Source organism: Myxocyprinus asiaticus, chromosome 2 (assembly GCF_019703515.2).
Source record: "Myxocyprinus asiaticus isolate MX2 ecotype Aquarium Trade chromosome 2, UBuf_Myxa_2, whole genome shotgun sequence".
NCBI lineage: Eukaryota > Metazoa > Chordata > Actinopteri > Cypriniformes > Catostomidae > Myxocyprinus > Myxocyprinus asiaticus.
Window position 1 is genome coordinate 42,729,036 of NC_059345.1, and position 16,871 is coordinate 42,745,906.

The following is a 16,871-nucleotide window of genomic DNA, read 5'->3' on the forward strand; positions in this document are numbered from 1 at the left end:
GGGCTTCCAGACAGTGCTTTTATTTCATCAAGGGAAAAAAGATTATATACTCACTTTTGCCAGAAAGAACATTTTATTGAGATGGATCAATGATAAGGCTCCAAACATATCGGGCTGGCACAAGATTTTGATGGAACTAATACCACTTGAATACTTAACTTGTGTACTCAATGGTCAGCCAGATCACTTCTATAGCATCTGGAAGCCCTATATTAATACCCTGGAGACCAGTCGGTCAACTATTTTATGGAAGGGTACCCCTACATAACTAGATCCTGGGCTGATATTCAATGTGCAGATTATCCTGTCTACTGATTGTATTGCAAGTGTTTACTTTGATGGACTATTGAAAGGAAATTGAATGTGAGTGTTGCCAAGCTGTTTAAGTGACATTGTTTGTTGTGTTTTGTAATCTGTTTAAATTGAAAACTCAATAAATATATAATAAAAAAAATAATAAAAAAAAATTTAAAAAAAACAATCCGTTGACTTGTCAACCAGTTGCAAGGTTTTCCTTTCTGTGCTGTCTAAGATCATTGTGCAGACTTGTATCATATGAAACAACTTATAATAAAGGGATATATATATATAAAGATGCAAGGGAAAGATGGACAAAAAAAATGTATAAAAAAATTACATCTTAAAACTTCTGTTTTTTTTTTTTTTTAATTTTGTAATTTTTTTTTAATCTTTTACCTGTTAAAAAATTGCACTGTACTTGTTTTGTTGTTTACATATTTTGTGTGTATGTTCAATGCTTAATAAATAATAATAATAATAAAGACATTACATGTTAAAATGTGTCATTTACCGAAGCAGTCTAGTTTACAGAACTATATGACATTAATTAATGTGTACGGATTTGAGAAAGCCAATTTACACCACTGCCTACGTGAGTTATTTACCTGTAAATATTATGTTTCGCATTTTGCTTTACCAAATGCAGCATAAGCAATTAATCACTCTACATCATGGGTGAATTACGGACCAGGCCAATGGGGCCAGTGCCCAGGGGCCCTTGACTACCAGGGGCCCAGGTGGGCCGTGGGCTGCAAGGTCTCGCAGCCCATCAACTTTGAAAACAAATGTTTATATATGCTTAAATATGCAGCCTGGTCTCATGAAATTTATGTGAACATGACAACATTTTTGCAATTCAAAATGTACATTCTGTTTATCACGTTTGGCTCCAGGTTTTCAGTAAAATGTCCAGCTGGGGGCGCCAAAAGCAAGTGAAATGGTGTCGTATTCAGACGCGGTTTTAAGGTGAATTTTAGAAACTAATATATATATATATATATATATATATATATATATATATATATATATATATATATATTTAAACATACCTCCCTAAACTCCCTAACACTTTTGCCTGAACCTAACCAATAGTGTTTTAAAATATATATATATAAAATGCACTTTTTTGAAGCAACCACCCCATTTTGTGCTGCTTCTATGACTCTATAATGTCATGTGTCAGATTGATTTCATGGCTGGACTTGAACTGTAGTCCTCTGATTCTAAGGCCAACACTTTATCAGGTGGGCTACTGCATAAGTTGTTCATGTTGGTATAAGTGGAACATATGTAGGTGTGTCTGCAGTCACGGGCCGTGCATTTTAAATCTAGGCCTTCAGTGTGATTCATGCCATTAAGAAAGCACAGTTTCACAATGAATAAGACACCCTATGCCTTTGGGCATCATACATTATGTGGCAGTCAACTAATAATACCAACTGACATTTTAAAAACATGTCCACGCATGAAAGCCAGAACTTAAAACGACACTTAATGCTCAAACAAGCCTAATTTTAACTGCAGTATGACTGTTTTGTGAAATGAACGTCTCCCAAACAGACATTCAAAATCATAATTTTTCATATGAATCTGCTAAGGAGGTCTATAATACTTGGAAAAATCTGTCTAATAATATTTGTGATTTAAATGTTGCTTGCAATAAATTGTTTCGTCAGGGTACACGGTTATGCTGCATTCCATTCAAGCTGGATGAGGGATATTCCTACATGATATCTCCGACCATAAATGCATTCCATTCCCCAGTATTCGGAACTGCAACAATCCCGTTATCTTAGCAGGTGTTCATCAGAGATGTCTCCTAGCAACCCAACTGATAAACAGTGTTGCAGCGCTAGCATTTGTGCTTCAGGTGTACGAATATCAAAAGAGATTATAATGTTTTATACACCTGTTTCTGCAGGTGTTTGTTAAACAAGCTTTAATATCATGTACAGTGGAAACAAACTCATTTATCGATATTACTTAATAAAGTGAATGTTTATCACTTACTTTGTAGATTTCCCTGAGTGTCGACATGTTTGTGTGACATCATGCTGGCCCTGAGAAATCGCCACTGTGTGTCTGTAATAAAAGCATTAAAATGTCTTGTTTTTCAAAACATGTGTTTGAGTAAAAGTGTGTCAATATCATAAAATAGCGTAGTCTGAGTAATAGAGAGAAAAATATGTATTTAAAATGTCATTATTTGAGTGAAAGTGAATAAAACATACAACGTTGTTGTAGCGCCAGGTTGCAGCCAAATATGTGGGCCCCACAGCTTATTCAAGGCCCCCTCAACAGGTCCCTGTGACTATGAGGGCCCCAATCCCTCTTATAGGACACTTTTGCCTTTCTGTTTCTAATTGCATTTTTGAGCAAATCTTTAACCTTATATATAATGTATCATATTTGATACTGTACATGACTTTCTAAAGCCATTACAATCATCACGACGTGTATGAGATGTCTACTGTCTCCTGGGGAAAGTTCCCATGCTCTTCTGGAAGTAGAAGACCTTGTTATATAATTTTCCAAAATAGCTACCATCATGTTTTGATGCACTCATCTTTTTTATGTGACATCTTTGCTGATTTTGATAAAGTAAATAAAAATAGCATTTATTTTCTTAATTTCTTAATTAGTATTTATTGATTTCAAGCAACATGTGCTTAAAATGTCATAATTTTGTAAAAAAAATTAAAAAAATAAATAAAAATTAAACAGGTTTAAAAAATATAATTTTCTGATTAATATTTCAAATGTTAGGCCTTATATGGTTAAGCTTTATTCTTTGTATAAAAGGGCTGTCGAATAAAAAACGTTATTATATAGTACTATTCATTGCTATAACTGCAAGTTTGCCCTACATTACAAAAAAATAACTTGGCTTAGCTGGTTGGGAAAAATAAAATATTAATATTTTACTTCGTGTGGTTCAAAAGTACTGATTAAACTAGATACATAAAGTTGGTCAAGACAAACTTTGTTGGTCTGACAAAACATTGTCTGCAAGTTTAAAATAGTTTTAAATGCTTTAAGTTAGACATTTTTACAGGTTTTACAGTAAGAAAAAAAAAGAATGAATGAAAGAAAGAAGAGAGCATCTTAAAGCAGATTAAAGGGCTTGTGTGTACGTTTTGACAGCTGAAGTTTGAAATCATAAACATTCAAAAACAGACTCTTAACTCATTCTGTCAATGTAATGTAGTCTAGGGGATTTTTGGACACTTTGAAAAGGCTTAAATGATGCCTTCGCAGGGCTTTTCGATGGAAGAAGAATAATGGTAGCCAAGCTGTAGGGTCCAAACAGTATTTCCCCAAAAATGTCCAAGCATCCACTATTTTTGAGCCCCACAACTTTTAGCCATTCAAAGCTCTCCCAATGGAGGGAAAAGTCTTTGAAGAACAGTGTGTAGGGATGATCACTTCTGAATGGATCGCACCCCATCATTCAGATGAGTTGAAAAGATATAGCAGCGCAAGCCAGAACTGTCTGAACTCTTTGCCGAATTTCACCAAACCCTTGCATAGATACTGTAGGAGCCTACTGTATTTGTTAAATTCCTCAGTACTTTAAAGTGTTTGATGAAGTTTAAATATTTCATAATTTATAATGACCCCTGTAAATATATGCATTTTGTATGCATAATTTGTAGTATTTACATTGAGTTTACATTCTGTATAACAAATGTTAAAATGGTAATGTCTCTTTAAGAACAGTGGCTGTTCAGTGAACGTGCTTCGATTGAGCAGTTTCTTTACCACATCCATGCTGTGTGTTTGAATTAATCTGACTGTAAATAACAGAACCGATATTAAAAAGGGACTTAAATAAATGAAAACAGATTGTGTATATCTCAACTTTAAAAGATAATTGGACAGAGGCAATCATGGGCAATCACATGAGATGAAGACTCCAGTCATATCAGTAATCTTATAAAAGCTGTTTTATTCTACATGGAGAGGGTCTCCTCATGGGGGCTGCCATGTTAGAATCACATGACCAGCCGAATACAGCTCGCTTAATCTCAGTAACTATTCTTTTTATTTGTCACTTTCACTCATTAATTAAAGTAATCATGGCTGACTGTGAATACTACATTTCTACAATGACATCTGAAACTGAAAACTATTGATTTTAAATTATGCTGCATTCAAGCCGCTAGGTGTCAGTGTAAATCCAAGATGACTTTCCTTAAACATATGTTTAATCATGTACCACATGACAAACAAAGCCATCCACAGGAAAGATTAAAGGGATAGTTCACCCCAAAATTAAAATCATTTACTCACCCTCATGCCATCCCAGATGTGTCTTTCTTTCTTCTGCAGAACACAAATTAAGATTTTTTGAAGAATATCTCAGCTCTGTTGGTCCTTACAATGCAAGTGAATGGTGTCCAGAACTTTGAAGCAAGTCATACACATCTGGGAACTTTGAAGAAAGTCATACACATCTGGGATGGCATTGTAAATGATGAGAGAATTTTCATTTTTGGGTGAACTATCCCTTTAACACATGCTATGCAGTCTATTAGAAAACACCCTGGATAAAATGTGATTGAAACAAGATACAGAGCTGTGCATGCAGACCTCATCACTTGGTGCACAAAAATAAATAAATAAATAAATAAATAAATAAACTATGCAAGCTCATTAATTATTCTAGCCCAGTGCATGATGGGAACACCAGTTTAAAAAGTTAAGTAAAATGTACTTATTTTATATATCTGTGAAATGTACTCAAATTAGCGAATAAATGTGACAAGGATTTCTACTTTAGGATTGATACATGACACATTTTAAAGAGAAATAATATTTACTTATAAGCCAGAGCATTAATTTTTACTGTTTGAATTGAGTACAAATGTAGAATTTACTTAATATTTCCAAGTTCGTGCTTAAAATAACTAATTCAATGTAGGAAGTACTTAATATCTTCTATGTACTTCACCACAAAATCATGTTTTTCAGTGTAGTTTTATTCCAACATCCCTTGATAATTTTGTGTTACCATACCTTGACTGTGATTTGGTCATGAAATTATTTCATAACATATTGCTAACTACTACAGTATTAGCACTAAGGTAGACTATATATTTGCACTCACTCACCCATTCATACAGTATCATACAGTCTTAAGAATAGAACATGAAAGAATTCATAAAATTAATTTAAACAACTTTATTATTTAAAATGTAATCAAAATGACAGTAGTAACACAAGAGTACACAGATAACAGCATTGCGTATTTCACTGTCTTTTAATGTGTTGCATGACAAAATTATGATTATCAAAAATGCAAGTAAGTAAATGTATGTTTCCCCCAATTTCGAGAGCAGGCATCACTGTTGAACAGAAAATTGTTCTCCCTTATCTAACATTTTGTTTGAGATTTTTACACAAAATAGGCACCCTCAGAAATCACTTTAGTGCTCACTCGTACACATTCAGATTCACTCGTACACACACAGATACAGAACATACATTCGGGTTACATTTGCTGAAAATAATTAGGTCATTCCGGTGGAGAAAGTGATTAAAAACAGAACTTAAACACTGATACTGGGTAACCCTGTTATGAGGTTAAAAAAGTACCAATTTATTCTCCTTGCATGCGTGTATAAAACATTTGACATACACAAAGAAATTAACTAAACTCTCAGGAACTGCCCTATATGCATAGGTTTACTGAAATTATCAAACAAAAGACAAAATATTTTCCATAATAACTCTCATCTGGTTGTACAATATTATGGAAATGCTTTTAAGATGTCTGGCCTGTTGTAACTCTTAACAAAAAATTATTCGTAACAGCATTAGAAACATCTCTGTTCTGATTCTGGAAAGAGGAATCTTGGGGTATGGGATCTGTGTCTTGGATTGAGGTGATACCGCTGTACAGATTTCCTATGATTAAACCAAGTGTTTTCTTGTGTGTAATAAGAGTTCTTTGGTCAAAATACTGCAAAAAGTGAAAAGATTTTAGGTAGGTGCATGCAAGTAGTGTGTCCTAATTAATTGAGTTACAAAAGGATAAATGTTCTAAACCTTCAGAGTCAAAATTGTGCCACATTATTTTTTTACATACTATAAATTATTATTTAAGACAACAAATTGAATGTTTATTATAAGCTTTGGGTTGTAATGTATTACTTTTTCTGTACAGTGAAACACATATTTGTCCTCTGAATAAATGAATTACTTCTATTTCAACTACACAGTATGTAAGGGATCAACATGTACCTCAGTTTTACCAAAATTAACTTTTAAACAGAGACCCGCACATACACACAACCTCATAAGCGCCTGTCTTGTAAATTTGCATTAGTAACATAAGTTGTGGAAATAATTAAATTTTTGTGCAAAAACGTCCTAAATGGTTGGAATATACATGAAAATGAATCAATACTGTTTGTTCACAGAACATTTTCCAATTGTATTTTAATTGCAATGTACATTTTTCCAATAAGTATTTAGTGAGCTAATCTGTAACTAATTTCATCAAACGTCTCCAAACTCCAAAACATCAGCTGCAAATAAAAAATGAAATCATAAAATAATAGAAAAACAAGCATCTGATAAACATAAGAAAACCTTGTAAAGATATATGAAGGTCTATGTTAGATTTCCAAAATAAGAATTGAATAAATGTGCAGCTCTGGAATTTTCACAAACAATTTTCAAAAGAAAAAAAAGGCCCATTAAATCAGAGAACCAAACCCTCAGTTCAACAACATGTCTTGAGACCTTAAAGATCACAGCCTCTTCCTGTTCAATCAGAGCTGCTCCTATGTCATGTCAAGAGCCAAGCAGTAAGTACAGAAGCTTTGGGCTCGTTATTCATCCATCTGATTAAGAAACAGGGCTTTTACACTTGTCCTCTGAATGTGGCTTTAAACCTGGATCCAAGCTATCAGCATCTTGTCATTTCCATCATAAATACCATACCCTCATTGTTTTCAGTTTTGTCAGTGTTTTGCATTTGGAGGGTTGGTGGAACCTTATGATTTGAGATATTTGGATTTATAGTTGGACATCAAGAAGGTCGCTAGGCAGTGTGTAAATTCAGATGTCGCAGGTAAAACCTCAGCACTGTTCTGACTCAATAAAGCCCTCCTTTTCCTGACCTACAGGCTCTACCTCTGCATAAGCTGGATGACCAGAACCCCGGTGGAACTTCATTGCAGGCCACCGGCTGGGACGCCTCTGCAAATGCACAAAATATTAAACACGAAAGATGATAAATGATTTTTTTAAAAGCACTCCCCATCAATACACACACACATTATGACAATACACACATATTCTATTAAGTAGTGCTAGATATATTTACTTTCATTTACTTTAGCCATCATGGTTCTGGAAGTATTTTTCCTATTCATTTCTTCCATCAGGATTTCTTAAAATCCTCAATAAAAGAATTCTAAGCCATGAACCAAACCAAACAGCTTTGAGGTGAATCACAACATTACAAACTTTAATTTGAAGCAAAAAAGTATTTGAAAATTGTACAAAAACTGTGTACTTACCGGGCTCTATTTTCATGAGTGCACAATGTGTAGCGCAACACGCTACGACCCTGCGCAACGTCTTATCCGATTTTCGTGAAAGCACTAATTCTAAGTGCAATTTTTGTGTCAGCGCAAAACGCAAATGGCCGTGGGTGGGAGTGTTTGTGCTATCTGTGAGTGTAGGTGCGCAAACTATGGGTGTACTGTATGTAAATGAAGTGGCGCAAAGCACAATTTTCCTAAGAATTTGGTCATTGCATTCAGACGTTTCAAAACCACCTCTTAACTCAGCACAAAGTCCAAATTTAGTTCCTGCATTTGCAGTTTGGAGATTTCACCAGCAGATCGTAATAAAGTTAATGTCCAAATTCTGAAAGTACAGAACATCAAATAATGTCCTTGAGGATCGCTGTTGAAGCCGTTTGTTAAATAAAAAATTATAAGATTTGTGTTACATTTTCTAGAGGTCATGGTTTATTTTTTCAATTATTATTATTATTGTTATGTTTAAGTCACTACAAAAGGGGCCGGTGGAAGAAGGAGAGAGCAAAATGTTTGGATTTAGTATGATGTTTTGACCACTTCGTTACTTTGTTTATATTTTAGTTTTTTTTTTTTAAGTGTAATTTGAATTTAGAATTTTTAAAAATATACTTAATATATTTTTTATATATATTAAATTTTTTCATGTTTCAATAAATAAATTAAATTAATCAATTCTTTTTTCGAAATCATTGTTGACAGGTAGAAGCGAAGTACGTGCCGATACAATCACTGTTAGTACTAGTCATTGTGTACTAAACTGGTATAACAGAACTGCAACTAAACTGCTGCTTCCTCATGTTTCTTTAATTTCCTATTTGTCCTATACTGTAGCTATAGCTTATACATAGTCTCACCTCAATGAAGAAGAGTCCTGCAGCAGAGCTCGGGTGATGGTAGATGTAGACGGTCACCAGAACGATGGCCACCATCACCAGTAGCAGCATGAGCATCCCAAGAATCAGACCCATGTGCAAGGAGTGTGTGCTGTTCTCTGCTGTACTTTTTGCTGCAGCAGCTGAAACGCACACATAGACACAATATATTTAAAGTTGTTCTGAGCTCTATATATTAGTAAACACACACTTCAGTTCACTTACCTTGTGAGAATAACTCACACAGTCTTTGTACACACACAACTACACTGCTTTTAATAATAATGTCAGTGAGAATGAATGAACATTTTCTTTTTATTTCATTCTTGCCTTAAAGGGAAGTTCACTCAAAAATGAAAATTCTCGGGGGGCCTGGGTAGCTCATCAAGTATGTGTACACATTACAAGAGTAGTAAATGTATTTGTGTTTTCCACCCTGGTATTCCCACACTGTGGTAATGCATTAATAAGCAATATAAAATAAAACATTCTACAGTCTTTTACATCAACACTACCGACCACAATAAAGACAAAAATAATCATCATTCACAGAGTAAAATGTTAAATGTTACTGTGGCATTGCAATGTTTAGACTTGTATATTTATTTATATTTGTGTCAATAATGACGTACGCATGAACTATTTAACTTTGGTCCAGACATGTCTGATATACTGTAAAATTAGATTAAGTTGAGGATATCAAGATCTATCAAAAAAGCCAAATATCAAGTATATTCTACAGTTGTCAGAGCCACAAGGGGCAGAAATGATTGATAGACATTACAGGGCAGAACTAATCATACGGCAGTGTTTCTGCTGCTACCATACATACATTACAGCCAGAAGTGCCTATGACCACTTAAGAATGGGAAGTCATTTATTTTCAAAAAGAGGGTGACTGAGGCTTGGCAGCCAAAGAAAGCTTGACTTGGGGACTGTCATACTAAAATAAAATTCAGATAACTCTTAAATACAGTACTGTGCAAAAGTTTAAGGCACTTGTGAAAAATGTTGCAAAGTGAGGATGTCTTCAAAAATAATGACATAAATAGTTTTCATTTATCAATTAACATCATACAAAGTCCAGTAAACATAAAAAACTAAATCAGTATTCGGTGTGACCACCTTTGCCTTCAAAACAGCACCAATTCTCCTAGGTACACCTGGACATAGTCTTCCTTGGTTGTTGGCAGATAGGATGTTCCAAGCTTCTTGGAGAATTTGCCACAGTTCTTCTATCTATTAAGGCTGTCTCTATTGCTTCTGTCTCTCTATGTAATCTCAAACTGACTCGATGTTCAGTGGGGGGCTTTGTGGGGGTCATGACATCTGTTGCAGGGCTCCCTGTTCTTCTATTCTAATCTTTTCTATTTCCAAAATAAATGTTTGGGAGTCTAACATTTATATTTCCTATTGACACACTAAAGCTGAAGATATAAATAACCATCTTACAAATGCTTTTGTGAAACATCTTATGTGCCTAAGACTTTTGCACAGTACTGTAGATGTAACCGGGCAGTGTGCTGCGAGGCAATAACTCAGAGTAACATAAATGTTTTATTGTTGCTCATCAGTCATTCTTTACCTGGTGCTTAAAACCTTTCTGTATATAAGTGGGACTGAATTATATTCAGACACTTTCATTTTGATAATTTGATGCATAGCAGCATCAGAGCGAACAGAGTCATTTTGTTGAAATCGGTCATAAACTCGTGTCCTTTGAATATTTTTTAAACCTTGGCTGTGCTAGTTTAAAAGGTACTATCACAGGTACACTGAGTGTAAAAGAATGACTGCAGACCACCAATATGTTCCATGACAAAAAGGCAACCTTACAATGTGAACTGCACAGATAATTTCTCTCTACTTATATTAAGGATGCATGATATATCAACGACTGATATATCATTGGTGGATAACTGGGAAAATCAAAACTCAAAATTGCCAATAGTGGAATTACCGCCGATATTTTCGCTGATAATTTGTAACGGTTTATTTGCTTTAGGCTGAGAATCTCTGACTGCCTGCAGCTTCTTTTCTTCAGGCAGGAACTCAGGCAGTCTTAAGCGACTGAAGACACAGTGTGCTTCTCATTTCTTAAATTGTGCATCCTCGTTTCCTCGCTCCTCTGTCCTCAAGCCTGTGACCCAAAAAAAATAAAACATCAAATTCCGCCTTCATTAAGGACGTATCAATTCTCTAAATGCACCACAAGGAGGCGAGGACCGAGAAACTTACCAAGTACGCTTGAGCGAGAAAGCACAGGAGCATCCTATGTTTTTTGTCGAAGCGTTTTTATATAAAACCTAATTTTCAAATAAATATATCTTTTAATTATGTCACCTTGTCAGGTTGGGGTTCTGTCTGATGGGACTGTGGCAGTATCGGCCTGCCTCAGAGTTTTGTGTACCCCCTTTGTGTGAGCGAGTTACCGCCATGCGCTCTCCGGTGATTTCATGGTCCTGTCAACCTGTCAGGTTGGGTTTTGTCTGACGAGGGCCGTGGCATCATCGTTCTCTGTCTGTTTTTGTCAAAGTGTGTTTATGTTTTGCCCTTAGGTGTTTCAGGTGCCACTGGCATGTTGAATCAGTGTTTCCATGGGAACCCTGATTTTTTCCATGGGACCGCTGATCATTATAACCTTCAGCTGCAAGCGGCACCTGCCCCTTGTTTGTTCCCCATTTATTTTAATCCCCTCGTGTGTCATGTCCGATGGGATCATTGTCTTGTTGTTGTTGTTCTGTCGTTGGATGTTGTTGTTTTGTGGTTCTGTGCGAGGTCTAACATTTTGTTTACCTTACAGTTTACCTTTGCCTTCGCCTGTGTATTCCGCCCAGTGTCCTTGGAGGAGGATTCCTCGTTTCTGCCCGCATGTCAGGGGAAACCGTTGTCTGGGCTTTGCTTTGTTTTGAAAGAGAACTTTGTGTTGTTAATAAATCTTATTGAACTGTTACCTCTGCTCTTGGGTCCTGTCTCTCACACCTCCTGACAAATTAATTAGCTAGCAGTTTCAGGTTAAAAGATTAAATTTTTTTTTTAAATGATCGATTATCAGTATTGGCCACAATGAGCTGTGAATTATCGGTTATCTGTATCAGCCCAGAAATTCCATATCGGTTCATCCCTAATATACATACAGGTGCATCTCAATAAATTAGAATGTCGTGGAAAAGTTCATTTATTTCAGTAATTCAACTCAAATTGTGAAACTCGTGTATTAAATAAATTCAATGCACACAGACTGAAGTAGTTTAAGTCTTTGGTTCTTTTAATTGTGATGATTTTGGCTCACATTTAACAAAAACCCACCAATTCACTATCTCAACAAATTAGAATATGGTGACATGCCAATCAGCTAATCAACTCAAAACACCTGCAAAGGTTTCCTGAGCCTTCAAAATGGTCTCTCAGTTTGGTTCACTAGGCTACACAATCATGGGGAAAACTGCTGATCTGACAGTTGTCCAGAAGACAATCATTGACACCCTTCACAAGGAGGGTAAGCCACAAACATTCATTGCCAAAGAAGCTGGCTGTTCACAGAGTGCTGTATCCAAGCATGTTAACAGAAAGTTGAGTGGAAGGAATTTGGGTGAACTTCACAAGGAATGGACTGAGGCTGGGGTCAAGGCATCAAGAGCCACCACACACAGACATGTCAAGGAATTTGGCTACAGTTGTCGTATTCCTCTTTTTAAGCCACTCCTGAACCACAGACAACGTCAGAGGCGTCTTACCTGGGCTAAGGAGAAGAAGAACTGGACTGTTGCCCAGTGGTCCAAAGTCCTCTTTTCAGATGAGAGCAAGTTTTGTATTTCATTTGGAAACCAAGGTCCTAGAGTCTGGAGGAAGGGTGGAGAAGCTCATAGCCCAAGTCCAGTGTTAAGTTTCCACAGTCTGTGATGATTTGGGGTGCAATGTCATCTGCTGGTGTTGGTCCATTGTGTTTTTTGAAAACCAAAGTCACTGCACCCGTTTACCAAGAAATGTTGGAGCACTTCATGCTTCCTTCTGCTGACCAGCTTTTTAAAGATGCTGATTTCATTTTCCAGCAGGATTTGGCATCTGCCCACACTGCCAAAAGCACCAAAAGTTGGTTAAATGACCATGGTGTTGGTGTGCTTGACTGGCCAGCAAACTCACCAGACCTGAACCCCATAGAGAATCTATGGGGTATTGTCAAGAGGAAAATGAGAAACAAGAGACCAAAAAATGCAGATGAGCTGAAGGCCACTGTCAAAGAAACCTGGGCTTCCATACCACCTCAGCAGTGCCACAAACTGATCACCTCCATGCCACGCCGAATTGAGGCAGTAATTAAAGCAAAAGGAGCCCCTACCAAGTATTGAGTACATATACAGTAAATGAACATACTTTCCTGAAGGCCAACAATTCACTAAAAATGTTTTTTTTATTGGTCTTATGATGTATTCTAATTTTTTGAGAGAGTGAATTGGTGGGTTTTTGTTAAATGTGAGCCAAAATCATCACAATTAAAAGAACCAAAGACTTAAACTACTTCAGTCTGTGTGCACTGAATTTATTTAATACACGAGTTTCACAATTTGAGCTGAATTACTGAAATAAATGAACTTTTCCACGACATTCTAATTTATTGAGATGCACCTGTATATATATATATACAGTATACCGTATACACACCTTTACCTTGAACATTGCATAAACAAAATGAATTGGACATCGGATTTAAGAAAATAATATAAAGGACAAGAATAAAAAAGCAGTATCTTAGGCCTTTGTCTTTAGTTGCCAAATGTGAGAGTAAGAATATTTAGAAACATTAATAATATTTAGAGGATACAATGTGCACCTGATCTAGTTGTTTGCCTTTGAAAGAAGCTACAGTACATGTACAGCAGAAGCTTAACCTGCATTAAGGGGAAATGCTGTTTTACATATAATTCTATATGTTTACAACAGACGTTTTAGTAGCAGTTGATATTGCAATCAATGCAAAGTCTGGCTGGATATATACAGAGATGACAATGGTACATTTTGTCCTGTAGTGCTGGAGAAATGTAGTACATGATATTGTGATAGATTGAAACATGCACAGAAAGCTGGGAACCTCATCAAAACTAAAAACAAACCAATCATCTATGAAATAAAAAAAATAAAAAAATAAAAAAATAATATATATATATATATATATATATATATATATATATATATATACATACAGTTGTGCTCAAAAGTTTGCATACCCTGGCAGAAATTGTGGCATTGATTTTGAAAATATGATTGATCATGCAAAAAATCTATCTTTTATTTAAGGATAGTGATCATATGAAGCCATTTAATATCACTTAGTTGTTTGGCTCATTTTTAAATCATAATGATAACAGAAATCACACAAATGGCCCTGATCAAAAGTTTACATACCCTTGAATGTTTGGCCTTGTTACAGACACACAAGGTGACACACACAGGTTTAAATGGCAATTAAAGGTTAATTTCCCACACCTGTGGCTTTTTAAATTGCAATTAGTGCCTGTGTATAAATAGTCAAAGAGTTTGTTAGGTCTCACGTGGATGCACTGAGCAGGCTAGATACTGAGTCATGGGGAGCACAAAAGAACTGTCAAATGACCTGCATAACAAGGTAATGGAACTTTATAAAGATGGAAAAGGATATAAAAAGATATCCAAAGCCTTGAAAATGCCAGTCAGTACTGTTCAATCACTTATTAAGAAGTGGAAAATTTGGGGATCTCTTGATACCAAGCCAAGGTCAGGTAGACCAAGAAAGATTTCAGCCACAACTGCCAGAAGAATTGTTCAGGATACAAAGAAAAACCCACAGGTAACCTCAGGAGAAATACAGGCTGCTCTGGAAAAAGATGGTGTGGTTGTTTCAAGGAGCACAATACGACGATACTTGAACAAAAATTAGCTGCATGGTCGAGTTGCCAGAAAGAAGCCAATGCCACAAAAAAGCCCGGTTACAATATGCCCGACAACATCTTGACATGCCTCACAGCTTCTGGCACACTGTAATTTGGAGTGACGAGACCAAAATAGAGCTTTATGGTCACAACCATAAGCGCTATGTTTGGAGAGGGGTCAACAAGTATTGTGCTCCTTGAAACAACCACACCGTCTTTTTCCAGAGCAGCCTGTATTTCTCCTGAGGTTACCTGTGGGTTTTTCTTTGTATCCCGAACAATTCTTCTGGCAGTTGTGGCTCAAAACTTTCTTGGTCTACCTGACCTTGGTTCAATGGAAGAATTTGGAATGAAAAGAAGCAGAGTATTAATTGAAAAGTACAGATACCACCAGAACATGATCGAGAGCAGAACTAGGACATAACCCCATTTAAGTGTATTTTGGGCCATCTGTTAAGACAAAACATGCCTCTAAGAGTCTCATTGTGAGTCTCAGTCTCATGGTGTGATCAGGAAAGATCAGTTACAGTAGCCACCCCTGAAATAGAGACACATTAATAAGTGTAAATAAAATTATTTTCATGGTAATGAGACTCTATAATTAGAATAAATAATAATACTACTACATGAATTTTTTTTTCTTCATTTTCTATAAAACAGAAATTGGAATTATGCAAGGAACATTATACAGAACAAGTTTACTGCAGGGTAATTATCGTTAATGAAAACTAAAACTAATAAAAAACAATTTCGTTAACTAAAATAAAATAAGATACGAATATTAGACAAAAAAACTAAAACTAAACAAAAATAAAAAAATCTTGCCTTAACAACTAACTAAAATAAAATAGAAAACACACAAAAACTATATTTATTACTCGCATTTTTCGTTTTCGTTTCATTTTTCCACCCAAAATTATGTAAATATCAAGGCGCAATATGAACTCATATGCAGTGTTAAATGGTCAGATCTTGCACCACAACAATAGGTGGAGTTGTCCGGCGCCACGCCTACTCTGTGTCTTCAAAACATGCAAGCTGTGTTTAATGGGGTATATTGTTGTGATGGCGGTTGGCAGAAGCAAACGAGTGCTGTGTTAGAGTACTCTGAATATGAAAAAGTGACTCTAAAAAGCAAATGTATCATTGTGTCATACAATACTATCTGTGGCACTGGAATAAATTCAAAATAAATAAATAATAATAAATAAAAAAAGCACATTCTCAAAAGTACAAACAGAGATTGAGGACCATTACTGGTAATTTTTGTTTAGTTTTTCTCCCTGTTTGTTTTAAATTGCCATGTTAATTGATGCTATTTTTGTTTCTTAGTTGGCAGTAATTGAAAATACATTTATCTCAATAGCAAACTGAACATGTTGCATAGCTTCTGTATAAATAAATATCATGGTTAAATCTGTATATTTGCATAATTATTACACTATCCCTGTTAACCCTTAAATGCATATATTGGGTCTTTAGAGACACCTCATTCCACCCACTGTACCACATACATTTTTGGAGTTGTGCCCACACCTCTTTAGTATTCCTCAATCTATCTCTTATAAATAGTGTTAAAACTGCAAATATTTTTTTTTTTTAAATAATGGTTTAAGTACCAAAAGAGTATAGGGTCTTTAGAGACCCGAGGTATTTAAGAGTGTTGTTTTTTTTCCACACTTCCATAAATGATATTTTTTATAATTATTTCATATCTATTTAAGTTTACTATCACAGGATATCTATTTCTTTGTGTATTACAATAGAAATTAGTATTTATACAATTAAATACTATATCAGGTTGATTTTCTGTGCAACAATGAATTATCAACAATGGTGAATTATCAGTATCCCATATGCATGTTTACATATTATACATGTTATTTCTTACTCAAGGTGGTGCTGATGTTTAAGTGATTTGATTTACATTTGACATTGCTAACTGATGTAGAAACAACAATTAAGTAAAATATAGCAAGTGTAACACATGAACATTATGATATGACTTCTGTCATTTGGGTGATCTACTGAAATTATGTAAGTTGTTCATCTATTTAGACTCAATAACTGCCTGAGAAAATATACATGTGTAATGTATGTGTAACTTAGGTGTAGCTGATGTGTATCTTATGTGTTATGTGTAGCTCAATATGTGTTTGACAGCCAGTTGTGTCTCATGAAATTTCAGTGTGAAAATAATTAATCTTGTTCTAGATTTGTTGCATTTTCTCTTT

The 16,871-nt window shown here is 35.3% G+C and overlaps 1 protein-coding gene across 1 annotated transcript in view; it reads right to left on the reverse strand.

The window, feature by feature from the left end:
- Positions 1–5,464: 5,464 nt before the first annotated feature.
- The window catches only part of LOC127451789 (plexin domain-containing protein 2-like), a 142,860-nt gene continuing 131,453 nt past the window's right edge, over positions 5,465–16,871 (reverse strand). The window contains exons 13-14 of the mRNA XM_051716732.1: positions 8,714–8,874; positions 5,465–7,509 (exon numbers count right to left, since the gene is read on the reverse strand). Coding sequence (XP_051572692.1) covers positions 7,390–7,509; positions 8,714–8,874 — 281 coding nt within the window. The 3' untranslated portion in view covers positions 5,465–7,389. The remainder of the gene's footprint in view (positions 7,510–8,713; positions 8,875–16,871) is intronic.